Source organism: Aristolochia californica, unplaced genomic scaffold (genome assembly GCF_029961685.1).
Source record: "Aristolochia californica isolate CCGP_79_NKW_82.1479 unplaced genomic scaffold, dmAriCali1.0.hap1 SCAF_7, whole genome shotgun sequence".
Taxonomy (NCBI): domain Eukaryota; kingdom Viridiplantae; phylum Streptophyta; class Magnoliopsida; order Piperales; family Aristolochiaceae; genus Aristolochia; species Aristolochia californica.
This window is the reverse complement of record NW_027182268.1, coordinates 3443720-3463059: the sequence shown is the minus strand read 5'-3', so window position 1 is coordinate 3463059 and position 19340 is coordinate 3443720. Positions and strand designations below refer to the sequence as shown.

Genomic DNA, 19340 nt, shown 5'->3' with positions numbered 1-19340 from the left:
AAATCCATGGCAGCTAAAGTTGTTTATGTGTCACTTCTGTGATGTGACGGATATAAGAGTGCCTTGCCTCGGCTTCTTGTGCTCGGGCATCTCACGTTTCAGAACCTTTAACCACTAAAAAACGAGAGTTATCAGGAATAAAAATATTTCTTAAACCGCACCAATTAAAATATGTTTTGGAATCAGAATAAAGAATACTCGAGGAGGATCGCGACAACGAAAGAATCAACGGTTTTGAAGTGAAACGAAAGCTTGCAAGTTGGAAGGAAAGTGAGAGCCATGCTGTCGCCGGCATTGACCCGCGCCAACCGTCGGCACATCTACTATTGGTAAAAGGGGTGATCCTGATTCCTTTTATTGTTCTATAATAGGAACCGGGAGTTGTTGGGGACCAGGTAGACGAATTCCCGACAGTTCCTTTAATTTGCAGAAAGTGACTTTTCTCTTATGGTGGGAAGGGCGCCGGAGTGATATGAAGAGTGAGGGCTACAGGTTGATTAATATATCTGTCTGTAACGATACTCCATATGAGATTGAATGAATAGCTTCGTAACGGAGAAAGTTTGATGAATTGCAGTCATCTTGAAGCAAATTTAAGTCGAAGTCGGAAAGTCCAAAGGCCATGTAGCAGTTGATTATCACTTCATCTATGATCAGGTTCAATTTGGTTTACTTTGTGTTACTCATATTGCTTCAGTTGACCAATTTGTTGATATTCTTACCAAGTCATTGTCACGTTCACAGTTTTAGTTACTAAGAGACAAAATTGACCTCTCTAATAGTTTTACTGACGTTAAACTTCCTTAGAGGAGAAAAATTAAACATTTACAAGATTCCTTTAATCAAAATGAGGTAAATAGTTCTCTAATTATGTCAGATGTAAATAAAAGACATGGCTATGTAAGAACATTGAGTGTCATATGCATGTAGGCCACAATTAAGGAGAAAAATAAACAGTTTGAGGATAAGAGTTCCTAAACACCAAAGTGGAAACATTTTAATCCTATCCGGACCCTTTTGATATCTTCTCTTACCGTATTTCATCGATATAAATTTTGGCATTTTATAAAAATGTGTGGTTATTATGTTGTTCATAAAGAGTCATATGTGAGGGTGGTTGCAAGAATAATATAAACATGATATCTTAGATGATAACAATGTTTGTTCCTCTTGAGAACTAGTATTGTTGGTAAGAACTATTTCACTCTTTATATATTTTCCTTGTTGAATTTTATATTTAAGCTTAGTTAGTGTCAAAATTAGCTACAATGACAATCATCCATTTGTTATCTAACATAAAAGGACATGCCAAGACAGAATAGGAGCTACCAATGGCATCGTTATGACTGCAATGTCTCTTGTAAATGAACCCATTGACTTTGTTCACCAAAGATTTTGTGCAACTAATCATTATGGTTTAATTGAAATGTTTCATTAATACATAACCAATTATCTTCAAATTCTTCCGACACGTTAGAGTTCCATTACTGGAATTTTTCATCATGAGCAACAGTTACAACTCTCTCACCAACCCTATTTATTATATGCCACATATAATACCAGTGAAAACTATTTGGAAATATAATTTTGAATGTGCTATTTTGGAAACTTGATCTATTAAAAATGGCACGAGGGTGTTGGCTTGACATATCAATGAGAAATTGTTTAAATAGGCAAATAAATGAATCTCAATTTTCATCCTTTAACAACCCACAACCAAATTTGTAGACCGTCCATCATGGTTGACTCCAGTAAAAGGCACAAGTATAAGTTTACATTGGTTAGAATCATAAGTAGTATAAAAAAACCATTGTTTCACCAAAATGACAATATGCCTTTCAAGCTTATCCATCTACTGAAAAACAATGAGTTAACCTCTTCTCATTATCCATTTCATACGAATAGAAAATGAAGAATTTCCTAATGGGGGTTAGTCAACATGACTCAGGACATGATCTTCATGCGCATTACTTAGTTCATGTTCCGATGTCATTAGGGAGTGCCAAACTTCTTGTCATGTACATGATCATCTATGACTCAGGAGTTCATGTCCCAAGAGTAAACGGCGGAAAGTGCTTTCCGCCTGATTTTGAGAATCATGTACATGACTCACACACGGGGATCTCTCTGGCGCACACCGTCTCGATCCCACACCCCTCTCTCGTTCCCGTAGCCCCTCTGTTGTCTCCCTAAACTGCGAGCTCTCTGCTCCCTCTCTTGTCTCCATCGTCCTTCTTTGGTCTCCCTCTCTACGGCCTCACCCTCTCGACCTCCGTTGTAGAGTACGATAAACCAAGAGGCTCTATGACGGAGGTCGAGAGGGAGAGGAGAGGGAGGGAGGCCTTCCTCCCTCGGCGACGACTTCTCTTCTCTCTCGACGTTCCTCTCTCTTCCCCCCGTCGGTCGTCCTCTCTCTCCTCTCCCTCTCAACCTCCGTGGCAAAGCATGGGAGGTCAAACATCTGTTGCAGAGCTTCTCGACCTCCCTCACTTCTCCCTCTCGGTGTACCATCGGAGCGCCACCTCTATCAGTGTTGCCCGCCGTCGTCGTCGTCGTCGTTGCCCGCTGGCTCGCCGCTGAGGAAGATGACAATGGTTTAATTTTTCCTAAGTTAGGAAAAATTAAACATAAAAATCATAAATTTATAAATTTTATTTATAAAATAATTATTATTTATTTATTTAATATATTTATTTTATAATTACTATATTAAAATACTGATTTAATAGTCATAATTAAAATATTGTTAAAATAAATATTTGATAAATTATTTTGGCATAATTATCTGATTGTTATAGTTAATTAAACCAATGATTTTAAATTTTGTGATAATATATTATTAATTAATAATACATAAAATATATTATGTACAAATATATAGTGTGTTAAAGTTATGATTAGATCATTTTTTTCTCTTAAATTATTTATTTTTAGGTTAAATTATATCATATGTTATTAATAAATTAATAACTCCATGTATTACTTTTGTTTTTGTTATTTATAACGTTATTTATTTATTATTTGTAATTAATCATGTGCATATTTCATTGGCTCATGTAATTACCATATTAATGCACAATAAAATATCTAATTCAATTAATACATGTATTAATATATTTAGTTATACATTAAATAACTTATTCGTGTAGTAATAATGGTTATTTTACCTAATTTTGGGTTTAAGGATTATGTTGTAATTAAGTGTACTATAAGGGTTTAGGGATTCTCTTGTTTTTTATGTTTTTCTCATGTTAGGGCACTTACACTGGAAACTGTTTTCCAGTGCACATGAAGTCATCAACACTAACACCAAGTGCGAAGATGATCTTCATGTACATGACTGACATAATCTTCATGTTGGACATGAACTTGAACTTCAAAAATCTAAACAATACCTCAAAAAAAGAAGTCACTTTTGATGTAGAAACATTGACATTCTTAAATGTATAAAACTAGTTTTTTATGCACAAATGTAGTTTACCTATTTAAGGGCAAAAAATGCCTTTCAGAGGAGTCAATAAGACTTGATTGTAACCCTCTACAAAATTTACCACTTTCCACTTCTCATTAGAATCTTTAGTGAACCTAGTTAATGCCCACAGCCATCTCTTATGGTTCCTGGCCTTCTTTTTTTAGGGTTTCATCAAAATTATGATTTCTCGTTGCATATCCTTCTTTTGAATGTGTAAACATTCTACCATTCATTTGTTTCGTATTCTGATGATAATTTATTGAGCTTTTACGTACATATTTTTGCTTCCTCCGTTCATTTTTTCATGTTTGAGATAATCTTGGACCAGTTATTCCTGGATGAACCTAGATCCAAACTTATATGTTTCTTCAGTGAGAAACAAGAGATGCAACCCCCACAACAGAAAAAAATCTTGATTTTACAATGCTCGATGCTTGTTCTCATCCTTCAATTTTTTACGATCCGTGCTTCTTAAAACAACGACAAAATCAAATGCCAACTCCACGGACCAGTTTTAATTTCAGCCGTTTATGCTATTCGAAAGAAGAAGAAAAAAAAATCTTTCCAGTGAAGAAGAACCGATGATGGTCCCTAGTTCTCGGCGCCATTTTGAATCTAAAATGACCTTTATTGATTCATAAAGAAACCTAGTTGGTCATATGATGAGAGAACGAAAAAAAAATGGAGAAGGGAAGAACATACGCACCAGTTTAGCTTGGATATTGTTGTTCGATCTCATTTTCGACATAAGATGGTTGCAAGAGAGATCGAGTCTGAAAGCAAATTGGTTCTGTACATTGATACGGAAACAAATATAAGAAGAGTGTCAGCAATCTATGATAAATCAACAGGAAGAGGCCGTCAGCTTAAAAGCTTTTGACTGGTAGCTTTCTCGAACTCGACGGTGAACTCAGCGCAAGCAAAAGAAAAACTTCTTTTTAATCTTCCCCGCCACGCTCGTTTTAAATAATTTTTTGGCCGAGTTTCCTTGTAGCAGATTATACAATCAAGTAGATTAAATGGAGTCTTGTTTGGGGACTGTTAGATGATGCATCGAGACTTGAGATTGTGAGATTGTTATATACCGAGGGGGAGTTAGTCAACCATGAACTCGAAATGAAGTTCACGGACATTATATAGTTCATTCGATTAGGCCGTAAATGATATAACTAATTAGCTAGAAGCGAGGGAGTTGGTAATTGGTCATTGTTCATTTGATTCGAGATAAACTCATCTTCTCATTAATTGCCCGACAGCTTCTTCTCAATTCAAAATCGAGGATGAAGCGTGAGATTAAACGAAAATGGAGCTGTTAGATTAAAAAGGAGGACCAGGCGGTCCATAGCCGAATTGAGGGCAGCAGCCGCCACATACCATCTCCAGCAGCCAACAACAGCACAGTATCTTCAACCTGAAAACAATCTCAAAATACACAATCAACTCAACGCAAACATTCACTTGAAGCTTCAATGGGAAGAAAGGAGCCAAAGGGTACTTACAGATCTGTTAGACACTCTCCGCAGCCACAGCAACCTTCGTCTCCGTACGCTGGTGGTGGGGGCGGCGGCAGCCCCCAAGGATCTCCCGGCTCTTCAGAATACATGGCGGATGGAGGAATACACTCATACGGACGAGCTTCGAAGTGGGTGGGATTTATAACGGATTTCGACACAGAAACTAACGGATTTCAGCGAGTTTCGAAGAGACGATGAACTGGTTGGCTGCCGATTGATTCCTGCTGCTACTCCACTAGTCATACTTGTGACCGACGAGTATACCTGCCGTTCTTCCTTGCACGAACTTTCAAGTTAAATGCCAGTCAAAGTGAAATGACAAGCAAACAGTGAAGGAATCACGACACGCGTCATCGTCAATGGCTGATGACGTAATTGAAAGGGCGTTCAACTGTCTTGAAGCGGAAAGCTATGAACATTGGATGGGATATCTGAACAGATTCGGAAGCCATTGAGATTACCGGTAAGAGGGCCTGATGCTAGACTCAAAAGTTGTAAAAGCTACCCAATGTGTTGTAATTTTATAATACAAGCATCGGTAATCCTTTCTTAAAGCCGTCGTTTCACCTCCACCGTCGCCCTCTCCTCAAGCCATCACACTTCTCACCCGGTCGGGTCACACTAGTACATAAGTCCTATATGTAGCCGAAGACAATCACTTTCGATGACCATTCTTACTTCTGTTGTTGTCCCTGCTTACCAACCTCAGAAATCTCCTCATCTCTGTCGTCGCCGTTAGGGGTGGAATCGATGCTCGGTTCGCGTAGCTCAAGCTCAGATGGGTTCTAGGTTGATTTTTCTTGATCTTGAATCGGATTTGAGATTAAGATTGGTTTCGTTTAAGTTAATGAGTCGAATTTGAGCGAACCATGGTTAGGTTTAAAAGTTCACAAACTGACTCTTACTTAACGAGGACCCAAGAAAAATCTGCAAAAAGGAGATTCGGCAATGCAATGAGATTAGGCAGCCTTACTCTTCGACTCTTCAGGCTTTGGGGAATTAAGGATTCGACACTCGGTAAAATCGGAGAAAGATCGGAAGAAAATCGATGATGGCAATGCAAAATTCCCTCAACCAGATCTTTCCCAAGTTCAAACAGGGAAGAAATAGGTCTTCAATCTGCCCCTTTAGGTAGATTTTGATTTTTCATCCTCTCTTTCTACGATTTCTTCCTCAGTCTCTTCGTCATCTTCGATCTTCGATCTTCCTTGTCAATCGGTTTTTTGTAACTGAGGAACAAATTACGGAAGCTCATTTGCCCCCTCTCTTCCCTTTATCTCTCGGCTAGAGGTGCTTGCAGACCTGAGGTCACGACAACTTGCTTGCTAAGGTACAAAAACGAATCTGTGAATTCTCGCGACAGGTGTTCTCGAGGTCTTTGGTCCAGTGAAAGCCTTCTTTGAAAACCAAGTTGTAGAGACAAAAGAAAGGCAAACATGCAACCCATAGGTAAGATCAGCCCATCACTTATTTTTTTGTGAATTATTGACGATCTTTTTTTAATTATAGTGGTGGTTTTAGAATTTGATAAATTCACATAAAGATTGTTTCTGCTTATTTTTTATTTTTTTAGTTTCATCTTTGATTTCTACATTAACTTAGTTTCATCTTTGATTTCTACATTAACTTAGTTTCATCTTTGATTTCTACATTAACTTGGTGTGAATACTGCTAAAAAAGGTTTACGTTTAGGTATGTATAGAATTGTTTTATACCTTGCATCATACATACATGTCGTTACACCAGGTTGTCTATGGGATTTTTGTTTTGTTACCATAGTTTTCCACTATATGCTCTCAAAATGAATAAGACCTTATGTCCGTGTTTATAACATATTACAGGTTAGATCAAAGGGTAGGTATAAGTAGAATTTTAGGTAGAAATCATGCCCAATTTTATGTAAAATGTATGCATAACTTTATATAACTTATTTGACATGTATTTTATGCAAAGTTTTAAATGTAGGTTGGCGCACAAACTCGATTAAAATTATTGGTCTCGAGCTTGATTACAATTTTAGGCTCGAGGTTGGGCTCGGCTGGAGCTCGAGTTCGAAATATTTAAATCAAACCTAGCTCAAACATAGGTAGGTTCAGTGGGAAAATTATTCCCCGCTGCCACCTACCGGCAACCACCCTCGCCTATGCCGCACTAGACTCCCACCATGTTGTCTCAACATAACCAATTGAAACCCAAGTCCAGCATGAAAATTATTGCCCCCCCCCCCGCTAACTCCATCTGCCCCAACCGCTACCAGTGTCGCTGCTCTTCCCAACAGCTATCGATGTCACTATTCTTACTAGCCGCTACCAATGTCGTTGCTCTTTCCAGCCACTACCAGTACTGCTGGTCCTCTAAGCCACTACCAGTGCTGCTGCTCTTCCCAACCGCTACCAATGTCGCTGTTTTTCTTAGCCGCTACCAATCCCGTTACTTTTCTCAGTTGCTACCAATGCAACTGCACTTCTCTGCCGCTACTAGTGCCGTTGCTTTTCCTAGTCGCTACCAATGCCGCTGCTCTTCCCAGCCACTACCAGTTTCAGTTGCTTTGGATTACCACTTTCTCGAACTCGCTTCATCTTCTTGACGACCAAGATTGGACTTTCCTCTCTGATTCTGTCAGCCCCAAACTGCTACCGTGATGTTGTTCTTCCAAATCTCTTCTCCAGATAATACGTTCTCTTCGACTCCGTCTGGCCCAACCGCTACTAGTGGCGCTACTCTTCCCAGTCGCTACCACTGCTATTGCTCTTCCCAGCTGTTACTAATGCTGTTGTTCTTCTCAACCGCTACCAATGCCGTTGTTCTTCCCATGCGCTACTAATGCAACTGCTCTTCTCAACTACTACCAATGCTACTGCTTTTCTTAGTCACTACCGATGCTATTGCTCTTCTCAACCGCTACCAGTGCTGTTACTTTTCTCAACCGCTACTAGTGTCACTGCTCTTCCCAACTGCTTCCAATGCCGTTGTTTTTCCCAGCCGCTACTAGTTTCAGTTGTTTTGGATTACCATTTCCATGAACTCGCTTTATCTTCTTGAAGACCAAGATTGAACTTTACTCTCAAGAGCTCCATCTCGCAAGGGCATGATAAAGATATAGATAAATAAGGTGATTGAAAGGTAGAGTCGAAAAAACTATGGACTATGTTATAATTCGAAATTCAATACCTGATTTCTGGTTTTAAAAAATTTAACAAAAAAGAAAGAAAGCTTTTAGAGTGCGTCCAACAGTATGACCTTGGGATTCTTTGGCCGGAGCATTGCGTTGTCGGCAATCTGCAGTGACGTGATATACTGTCTGCCAATAATGTTTGGATAGCTTTCAACAAAGGATCAAAATGTAGTTGATATAAACCAGATCGAGGAGTCATAATAATCAGAATGTGGATTATCTCCTACTCTTTCGTTATTCATATGATCACCTTTTTGAAAGTAACTCAGAATTACTGACATTAAAACATTAGTGGAAGATTCATATAATTGAGCGTCTCTGAATTCATTAAACAAAAAATTAAGATCATAAAAACAAAACAAACAAAAAGAAGAGAAAATAATCTCGTTTTTCTCTTCAGTGGTTTTGGCATTGTTGGAAAAATCTTAACTTGGGATCGAGATAAAAAAACCCTAAAGAACTGTATCTCGAATGACTTTTTACAAAACCGTCCAAAAGCCGTCTACACCAGAGTAAAGATTCCTTAATCCTGCAAATATCTCCACATGGAGCCTTCTTTTTCTCCTTCCGCCAACCTGGAGATGTTCTTGTCCGAAATTGCAATTACTTCTCAGAAACAGAGTTTCGGTTTTTCAATCCTCATTATTCCCCAGCACATGCTGCACCAAGCTTTCCTCAATAAATTTCACTGAACCGAAGCTTCAAAGCAATGCCCCAACTGCCAATGATTGTTTTCCTTCTTCCTCCACCGCTCGCCCCTTTTTATAATTAAATGCAACGTGAGGAAGCTGCAAATCTACCGACTTTTTTCTGGAGATCATCCGCCCATGTGATAACCCTAACAAAAAAAAATGACGCGAAGAAAACAGATGGCTTGATCTTCCTCATTACCTCTTCGCTAAAGGACTAAAAAACCGATGATCGTGGACTCCAGATCGTAGATTGCTGCTAGTTGTCATGACTTCAGCATCGCCACAAGATACAGCGAACATTATTTAATTACCTAGAGTCGAAGAACGAAGCCCTTACGCAAAGAAACGAAGACAGCAAAACCCTGACCTGTCGAGCACGACGACGCCCAGGCCCCAGGGTCCTTTTCACGAGCATGTGAGTTGTGACACGCGCACAGTACTTCGTTACACGTGTTAAAGTGGGCCCAGAGGGAGTTGGATCTGTTCCAGGATCTGATTGGCCCTCAGTCGGTCTGTCTTCTTATTTAATGCGGCTTCTTTATTCGAAAATCGAATTTCTTTCTTTGACACTTTTACCCTTCTTTAATTTCTCATGGAAGTTTTCGATGTGCAAAATAAATAATTAAATTTGGAATATTTAAATGGATATAAATTAATAAATCCAAAGTACTTTCGAAGCCAAGCAAGACATTTCCCATCATTTTCGAATCACGTGCAAGCCCTAACCTAGAAGGGGTATTTCCGTCGTATAAATAAAGGGCGTGGTTACCGTTGCTGTTTTGAATAGAATAGAAGGCCATTCCTGTAATCTCAGCACCGCCAGGGGACAGAAGCGCGTCTTCAACCATCACCCTCAATAGAGTAGACGTGGGCATCAGAAAAAAAGGAAAGATCTCACCGGAACCATAAAGAAATTCGAAGAAAAAAAAACATAAATAAAAAATATCATTCTGCGTAAACTTGTCACCTTTCTTTATTACCCAAGGTCCGAAACGTTATTTTCTGTACTACTGTTTTCTCTGCGGCGGAAGCCGGGTAGGTCCTTTTGTTGAGGTCTCGGAGAGGAAGAGGAGAAGATTACAGGGGAAACCATGTATCTCAGAGCTTACCTTCTTGTTTTCTCCACGTTTTGTATCTGTGCTTGCGGTCTTTCTACACTGGAGCGCTTTCAGAGCACACCCATTCAAGGTTTTCCTCTCTTGGGCTCACATTCTTTTCATTGACTGTTTGTACTGACTTTCCTTGATTTTTTGTGTGATGTTGTGGTCCGAGAGGCTATCTGCGTCAGAATATGAGATGGAGATAGTCATTCCGGTTGTTCATTTTGGGATTAGTTGGCTTATGAAACTTGTTTTTCTTCTCCGATATTCTATAAATGGCTCTTGTTCGGTGCTATGCCGATAAAAGTTGTTTCCCCGACTATAGACCCGAACAGGCAGGTTTTGGCTTTTGAAGCTGGAACCAATTTTTTCTTGTTTGATTCTATATCTATTTTTGCTTCTCGGCCTCTATTTCCAGTTTAAAAAGTAAGTTGGTCTTCAGATGTCTGCATACAACTTTCGTGTCCTGACGCTTTGCATTGAATGGTTTGGTTTGGATATTATTTTTATATTTTTTGTCTTTTCTTCCTTCTTCTGTCATCTGTATTCTTTGTGTGTGGGATTGTATCTAAAAGAAAATTCTGAGTCGCCGAGTTCTTCATCATAATAGTTATGTAGGAGCTGTACTCATCGTAAATGAGTTACCCTCTGGTTCGTCTGATGAAGACTTTTGGTTCTGCTGAGTGTAGACTTTATCTACATCATGTATTGGTTGATTTTTTACAATTTAAAAATCAACTTTAGAACACTGAAGAAATGATTTAATGAAATTTTTTAAAACATGCTCACAAAATTTTATTTTTTCCTTTTGTTTGGGGATTCTGCAGATGGAATACATCACTTGGTTTTATCAAGGAGGTCTGTTGCTGAAGCATCACCTCCAGCTAGCAGTGTAGGGAACTCCTCTTTCGTATTAGCTGCGGAGAGAACACGCAGGAAAGACCCTTTGGATAACTTAAAATATTATGAAGGTGGATGGAATATCAGCAACAAGCATTACTGGGCTGTGAGTTCCTCGACTGCCAAATTATTTTCCTTCACGAATTGCATCATTATCTATTTGTTTCTGTCAATATGTTAGTATATTTTTGTAGATTAGACCTTTGGCTCAGTGGCCACTTGGGTGTTTGTCCAATGTGAGGCCTTGGTTTCAAGCCTCACCTGGGCATGAGATGTAGTCTGTGTGTAATGAACACTCGAGAAAAATGTTATCACATTTAGTTTCCTTCTAACTAATTTCTTTTCCCATGCAGTCTGTTGGTTTTACTGTTGCCCCTCCATTCCTTGTTGGTGCCATATGGTTCGTCCTCTTTGGTTTGGTGTTATTGTCAATGTGCTGTTACTTTTGCTGCTGCCGTCGAAGAACTTACTCCTATTCTAGGACGGCTTATGCGCTCTCCCTTATTTTACTCATACTGTTTACATGTGCTGCAATGTGAGTTTCTTCTTGTCTTTGCTTTCCTTGTTCTATAAATTTTTATAATCAATTTTTACCCTTTTAGGTCTTTTTCTGTCAAAATAGTTATTTCTTGATGTTTTTATTCATTCCTAATGTTTGTTAACCATATGGGTGTGTTTCCACACATTTTGAATATCTAAACTGTTAATTGGACCATTTTTATCGTTAACCTTTATTTCTCAGGGCCTTTTGGTTAACTAATTAGTGATTTATGTTCTTATACTCATACTTTATTGTCAAAGCTCAAATCCTGTTTTAGTTGATGGAATAACAAAGCTTTCTCCCTCCTTTTCTTTTCCCTTGTTGTCTGTCATGTCTCTAAGCCATTTAGATTTTCTTCTTAAGGAATAATTGCAAATAAATTTTCTGGTTAAAACCCGTTACCGTTCTCAACATAAAATTCATTGTCTCTGATTGTTTCTGCTCTATTTCTTTCAGCTTTTAGGTTATTTTGGTTACTCAATTGAGGCCACACTGGCTTCCTGTGCTTTAATGTAGCATTTATTTTTTCTTTATGTTTTTCGTGTTTCCTAGTTGATTGAGTACTTCTCTCTGTTTCCTGATTGATATAAGTATGGTCACGTGAAGAGAGACGATTTCCACATTACTCTACTACATTGAAAACTTTCTTACCCTGCTGTGTTAAAACTTTGGTTTCAAATTGATTCCAAGTGTAGGTAATAATTTGTTGCTCCATTTCCTCTTCCAGCATTGGATGCATAATTTTGTACCACGGGCAAGCCAAAGCACATGAAAGTACCACAGATACTTTAAACTATGTTGTGGGCCAGGCTAACGTCACTGTGGCGAATCTTAGGAATTTCTCAAGAACTTTGTCAGCAGCTAAGCAGGCTGGAGTGGATCAAGTTTTTATGCCTTCTGATGTCCAAGCCAGGATTGTCAAAATCCAAACTAAGGTTAATGAATCTGCTGATACTCTGGCGCATCGTGCAGATGATAATTCTGATAAAATACAGGACGTGTTGGATAATGTGTAAGACTAAAACTTTAATTTTCTCGGTTATCCGATTTTATACATTCTTATTCAGATATATTTGAGTTTGAAGTGGCAATGAAGATTATGTTCTTCTGTGTTGTTTTTGATGTGGTTCAATGTTGCTCTCACTTGCAGGAGATTGGACTTAATCATTGTTGCTGCTGTAATGCTCCTTCTGGCACTTCTTGGTTTCTGTAAGTTTTCTTTTGTCTCTAGTAAAGTGACGTTCTCATTTTTTGTGTTTAAAACTAAGTTTTGCCACAGAATGTGAATTCCTCTTTTAGATGTCTAACTTACTTCATTGTGGTTATATGTGCAGTGTTTTCTGTACTTGGTCTTCAATTCCTTGTTTATATGTAAGATATTAGTTTTCCTTTTAACAGTAAGATATTAGTGTTAATTACTCACTTTTCTTACTGAAGCTTTTTTCTGGTTTCTAAGGGTGTTAATAATTTCTGATTTTCTTGTTGCAGACTTGTTCTAGTCGGTTGGCTTCTTGTTGCGGGAACATTTATTCTGTGTGGAGTTTTTCTTCTTTTACACAAGTAAGGGCCATAATTCTTTTGCTTCCTTTGTCAATTCAGCCTTTATTATAGTATCAATGACCATGAATTGGTGCTTAATTGTTTCTTTGAATGAACATTATTTGTAGCTCAGTCATTTATTGATTGTTCGATATTGCTATGCCATTATGTAATCATGACAAGAAAAATCAAACTGTATAAAGGATTGTTGGAAAGTGAAATGTTTTGGATTTTCTTATAGAATGGAATAAGACAATTCTAGACTAAAGATCAGATAGTCACAAACTACTTTGGATAGGTTGTCAACATGTCAATGAGGTGCAAGCAATCATTTGCATTGCTCGTGTCTATTAAATTTGAACAAAACTGGTTAAGACACATTAGGGATGAATATTGAGCACCTAAGGCCGTTTGGTCTAGTGGTATTCTGTTTACATTAGGTGTGTCAGGTCGCGAGTTCAAATCGCGCCACGCTCCTCTAAAAAAATACAAAAAGGATGAATATTGAGCATTAATCACACTCCTCATCTTTGGCCTCTTGTTTTTCTAAACTTATTTGAGCACACCCTTTGATTTGTGACTGATCACTTTGGTTGACTTTTTACCTTGTGTTTCTATAAGACAAATTCTGGCTTGCAATCTGTATACATTGTCCGTGATATGTTTTTGTTTTTAAGAAGATTGCACTAATGCTCTTACCTACCTAGTGTGGTGGTAAGGTTCGGGTAAGGCTTGATCCTCACTATAAGCCATAAGCCACAAGTCAGTTCAGTGAAAGCCTTACCCTACCCTTTTTATTGCCCTATACTGAATTATCTTCCTCTATAGCCTTTTCTGACATGATTGAATTATCTTCCTCCCAACCTGCACATCCTGCCATTACTGATTTTCATCTTCCCATTGCAGTAAGAAAAAGTACCCTTCATTCTATTTCAAAGTATGTTTCTTTCCATAATTTATCTTCTTCCTTCTTGTCTTTTGTTGCTTCGTTGTCCAATGTTTCTATCCCTACTAAAGTGCAAGATGCCTTGTGTTCGCCTGAGTGACAAAAGCAATGGATGATAAGATAGATGCCTTGCAGACTAGGAATACATAGACCTTGGTTAAACGTCCTACATATGCTATCATTGTGGGTAGTCGTTAGGTGTACGCTGTCAAATATAATGTTGATGGAACTATTGAAAGAAGGCACGGCGGGTGGCTAAGGATTACACCCAAACATATGATGTGGGTGTCTTTGATTTTTTTCTTCAATTGCCTTTATGATTGCTCTCAGGATTTTAATTTCTGTTGCTGTCATTGAGAAGTGACCTTTGCTTCAGCTTGACATAAAAAAATGCTTTTTTCTATGGTGATCTTTAGGAGGAGGTTGTACATAGAGTAACCTCTTGGGCATGTTACTTAGGGGGAGAGTAGAAAAGTTTGTAAGTTGCATAAATCACTCTTTGAAACAAAATCCTTGGGCCTGGTTTGATAAGTTTAGCAAGGTTGTCATGGTGTTAGGGTTTGTCAGGAGCCATTGCAATCATTCCTTGTTTGTAGATGGCATTATGTTGTCTGGTAGTGATTTCCAAGGGATTGAAGAGGTGAGTCTGTCAAAGCAAACATTTCCAAACCAAGGATCTTGGTTCTCTAAAATATTTTTTGGGGATTGAAGTTGTTAAGAGTAAACAAGGAATAATTCTTTCGCAAAGGAAATATATCACTAACATGCTATGTGAATATGGGCTTTTAGGAGCTAAACCGGTGATACTCCTGCATGGTTGGTCATAGGGGTGGCATCGAGCTGAGTCTGATTTATATATTTCGAACTCGAGCTCGAGCCTAAAATTGTAATAACCTACATTTAAAACTTTGTATAAAATACAAGTCAAATAAATTATATATAAAATTATGCACACATTTTACATAAAATTGGGCATAACCTCTATATATTAACCTTGCATAAAATTATTTATAAAAATTACATAATTATGCATAAACTTTATTCAATAGTCAAACACAAAAACATTCATTTGAAAAGCAATGTTAGTTTTGTCCATTTGTACTCAATTAGATTGTTCTGATTCAAGGACTAGAAAACCAGATCATGGAGACAGAGAAAAAGTTTAAGAAAAATGGTTTTGGATGACTTAATTGTATGCCCATTTCCATATTTTTCTTCGGAGCATGGATTCATACATCAACAGTTCTGAAATGCTATGAATTTGTTATTTTGAAAAACTTGAGTGGAGTTAGCATTAAGAGAGTACCTCAAACAATTTGAGTTTCTTCAAGAGCCATGAGGAAGAGACAGCCGAAGTTCAAGAAATAGTTTTTTTTTTTTCACGTGCTTATGATCTCTCACGTGCGAAATCGCACATGAGGAAAAATTAGTTCTCCCCTAACTTAGGTGTATTGTTTTTCGCCGAGACGACGCGGGGATCAGGGGGGTCTAGCGGCGCCGGCGAGGAGTTGTTGTCGGCGCTGACGGCTGCGGCGGCGACGAAAGCAACGACGAAGGCAGGCGAGGGGAGGAAGAAATCGAACCGAGCAACGGCTGAGGTGGCCGACGAGCAGCTGTGGACGGTGACGGAGGCTGCCACAACAGCGGACGGGAGGGGATTGGCGTTGACAAGGGTAGGAAGAATGTAGTTTGTTTAGAATGTAGTTTCTGTTACTAATATACACTTCCCCACATAAGGGACCAATTAGTCTTTTTGTAACCTATCTTAAGTGAAGTAATAAAAGAGAGATGGGGTCGATTTGTTTCTCCATGGTGTAGGCTCTCTCTTTTGCTCTTCTCTTCATTCTTCTTCCTCTTATCCTAGTTTCTCTTCAATCTGTCCTCTTCCCTTGTTTTGTTACACTGCAGATAATCTATGTAAGGATGAGCTTTTGTAAATAGGTAATTGTGGTCAATTGAGTGGTGTGAGTCCTTGTGTATACAACATTGTAATTGGCCTTGAGAGTATTTTTTATAAGTATTGTTGGGCAACCCAAAACATAGCGAATTAATTCCGAGGTGCAAACACCATGGCAGTGGATTAGCAATCTGTGAAGAGGATTGTGAACCACAATAAATTTCATAGTGTTTATTGTGTGTTTGCTATTTAAGTTATTACTTGTGCTTGAATTTTGATTATAAAATAAATTTTGCACATTAATCATCTAAAAGTATAAACACACATTAACTTAATTAAAAAGAAAGTACAAATTAGCAGCAAAGTTAATGAACCTATTTACCCCTCCCCTCGCTTCTAGGTTTGTTCCTCACTGAACCTAACCCAAGGTGGAGAGTAAGTGTTATTAATTGATGTGCAATATCCTATTGTCTTTTCTTTTATCTTGTTTTATTTGTTTATAAGAGTGAGAAATTTGATTCCATTAAGAAACGTCCCAAGGGAGGATAGTACAAGAAGATAAATACAAAAAGTGACCATAACGCAAAATGAGGAAAGTGGATCGCTCATATGGGGAGTGACCACCAAAGTGGTGAAACTAAAGTCTTTTATTTTATCTTGTTTTATTTGTTTATAAGAGAGAAATTTGATTCCATTAAGAAAGGTACCAAGGAAGGATATTAGTACAATTTTGTCAGGAAGAAAGAAGAAAGGCAATTTTTTAAAATAAAAATAAAAAAGAAAGGAGAGAAAGAGAAAACTTTGGGAAAATTACTAGTCTTATTCAAGTTGTAAGTTAATTTGACCTGTTTTTCTCGTTAATGCTTGGCCCAAAATAGAGGAAATTTTCTCTAGCTTTCTCTATTGATGTATGGAAATTTTTACTGAACCACGTGAAGAGTGTGTACCTATAGGGTGTTCTCTTTTGTTAATGTTATTTTGTCAATGTCTTGATACTCTTTTGCATCGGTTGCTATTTTGGTTGTGAGTTGATCTTGGATGTGGAAAACCCCAATGAAGATGATAATGATGAGTTTGCTCTAAAACATTTTGAATCTGGTTTCATCGTGTAGTTGGCAAACAGGAAATGAGGTGGCTTAAAGTTCTTGTAATATTATTGTTGGCAACAAAAAGATGGACCAAACAGCTGAGCCCCCCACCCCTAAAAAAAAAACAATTCATAAAATAAAAAAGAAAAAAGAACAAGAAGAAGAAAAAGGTGGACAAAAATGCATTGAGTTTATTATACATGTGAAAAAGTGAGTCACCTTGCAATAGCGGTTGCGGAGAGTAGAAAAGCTGATCTTAATATGTGTGAGTGATATGTGTTTTCCACGTGTTGCTTTCATTATCTGACACTGTTTTCAGACAATGCTAACAATTCTCTCTAAGCAACGTTCAATCATTTGAAGCTGTTTTCAGACAGTGCTAACATTCCTTTCTAAGGAATATTCAATCAGTTTTAAAGCTGTTAGGACTAAATACTGTGGAAGCTATGTTGCTGAGCTTTTTGTCCAGGTATTCAGAACTGATCAACCGCAAGAGTTGTACGCATGTGATCAAAATCATAGGTTAATGGCGTAAGCAACAAGCATTACTGGTTTTGAATACGAGTTACTGAGTATTGTTGGGTCATTGTAGTAAGCATGAAATGATGAACTTAATCTTGTGACCCCTTTTTGAAAAATTGTAACAAGTTCCACTGTACTAACCACATTGAAAGATTTTGAAGTTTCATTCATGATTTCTATTGAGTCAATTGTTTAACCTCTTGTCTATGATTTTTGTTATTCTAGTGTGGCTGCAGATGCTTGCGTTGCCATGGATGAGTGGGTCCTGCACCCTGCTGAGCATACTGCTTTAGATGATATACTCCCATGTGTGGACAATGCAACTGCTAATGCGTCCTTGTATCAGAGCAAGGAATCCACTTTCCAACTAATCAATGTGGTTAACCAGGTCATCAATAATGTTTCTAATCAAAATTTCCCTCCATTTATCCCACTTTATTTCAACCAGTCTGGACCATTGATGCCTGTTCTGTGCAACCCATTGCATGCCGACCTGAGTGATCGTGAATGCAAGACCGGAGAAGTGAGCTTCAACAATGCATCTCAAGTAAGTGAAGAAATCCTCATTAAAAAAATTACAGTAGGGAGGTTTAAACCCTGTCCAAGGATCTTGTGATACAATCGTTATCAATAGCTTTTGCATTTTCCTTTTTCTTTTGGATATTGTTGTCAAACTATACTTAAGAATTTCAAATCTTTTGACATTTTATGTTTGGAAGTTGACCAAATTAATCCCCTGAGAAAAAGTGTAAACCCTCTGAAAGGCATTGTTCTTATTTCTGACAGGTCTGGGAGAAATACGTGTGCAAGGTCTCCTCAGCAGGAGTGTGTGTGACAGTGGGGCGAGTAACTCCTTCGATATACGATCAGATGAGATCTGCGGTGACTTTGAGCTACGGTTTGTATCGCTACACCCCCTTCCTTGTGCAACTGGAAGATTGCACGTTTGTGCGGGATGCATTCACAACCATTAGCAAACAGAAATGCCCCAGCCTACGAAGATATACCAAACGAATTTACATCGGTTTGGTGATGGTCTCTGTTTCGGTAATGCTTTCTTTAATATTTTGGGTTGTATATGCTAGAGAGAGGCGGCATCGGAAGTACAACAAACAGTTTATTCAAAATTAAGCACAAGTTTCTGAGAAAAGACCAACAATGAAAGAGAGGTCTCAGACATCTAGAATGATGGTGATTCGGTGGAGAACTGGTGCTCAGTTGTACATTGGTAAATAGTGTATAGCTCAGTAGGCCTTCGTTTGGAATTGAAAGTTGTTGTGAATACTGGAAGTGTTCGAAGCTGCATGTCTTATGGACAATTTAGTGCATTCCATTCCGTCTTCAACTTGTCTCTATTGCAGGATTTTACGATTTATTCTTACACTTCATTCTCCCAGTCAGTTGAGGTTCTAGCTGATACTCTCTTAGTTTCTTCTCACCGTTTCTGCCCTCACGTTTCATCTGTTATCTATTTGAAACTTTCAGTTCTTGGGTACTAACGTAAGGATGATCAGTAGAGAGATTTACAGAGATGGGTATTGAATGCAATCTGGCTACGGTGTGAAATATTTAAATCAAGAATTCATCTCTTTTCAATGATCTTCTACTACTGTTTTTGTCTTCGAGTCTCTAACACCCCCACCGGTGTTTCCTTTTGGTAAGTTTGATGAGCCTTGACATCTTTTCTACTAATTCTTTTGCCGCTTTATTTGACAAAATCTCGAGTCTTCAGTGTTCTATTGCTTGTAACGCAATGAACTTCTTTATCAGAATGTCTCAATTAAGATGGAGCTCTTTGAGTTCATTTTAACCATTACCTGTGTACGTTATTCTCATCAACTGTGAAAAGACCTTGAGAAATTTGATTCCTTTAGACAATCGCTTGTTTGGATCTCAATAAAGTAGGGATCAAGAAATCATTGTCCTTCTAAATCCGTGGATTTTCTGCACAAAC

General features: G+C 38.1%; 1 protein-coding gene across 1 annotated transcript; it reads left to right on the top strand.

Moving 5' to 3' along the window:
• The first annotated feature begins 9775 nt into the window (after window positions 1-9775).
• On the top strand, window positions 9776-18731 carry LOC137936536 (uncharacterized). Its single transcript, XM_068781268.1, has 9 exons — window positions 9776-10041; window positions 10781-10959; window positions 11207-11388; window positions 12122-12406; window positions 12545-12603; window positions 12729-12765; window positions 12883-12954; window positions 17612-17933; window positions 18173-18731. Exons 1-9 carry the CDS (start codon window positions 9945-9947, stop codon window positions 18515-18517), a joined length of 1578 nt encoding a protein of 525 aa, XP_068637369.1. The 5' UTR covers window positions 9776-9944; the 3' UTR covers window positions 18518-18731.
• The last annotated feature ends 609 nt before the right edge of the window (window positions 18732-19340 follow it).

Coding starts and splice junctions, on each gene's coding strand:
- LOC137936536 (XM_068781268.1), top strand. CDS start 9,945: ATGTATCTCAGAGCTTACCTTCTTGTTTTCTCCACGTTTTGTATCTGT. Junction 11,389..12,121: donor CTGTTTACATGTGCTGCAAT/GTGAGTTTCTTC, acceptor TTCCTCTTCCAG/CATTGGATGCATAATTTTGT. Junction 17,934..18,172: donor GCTTCAACAATGCATCTCAA/GTAAGTGAAGAA, acceptor TATTTCTGACAG/GTCTGGGAGAAATACGTGTG.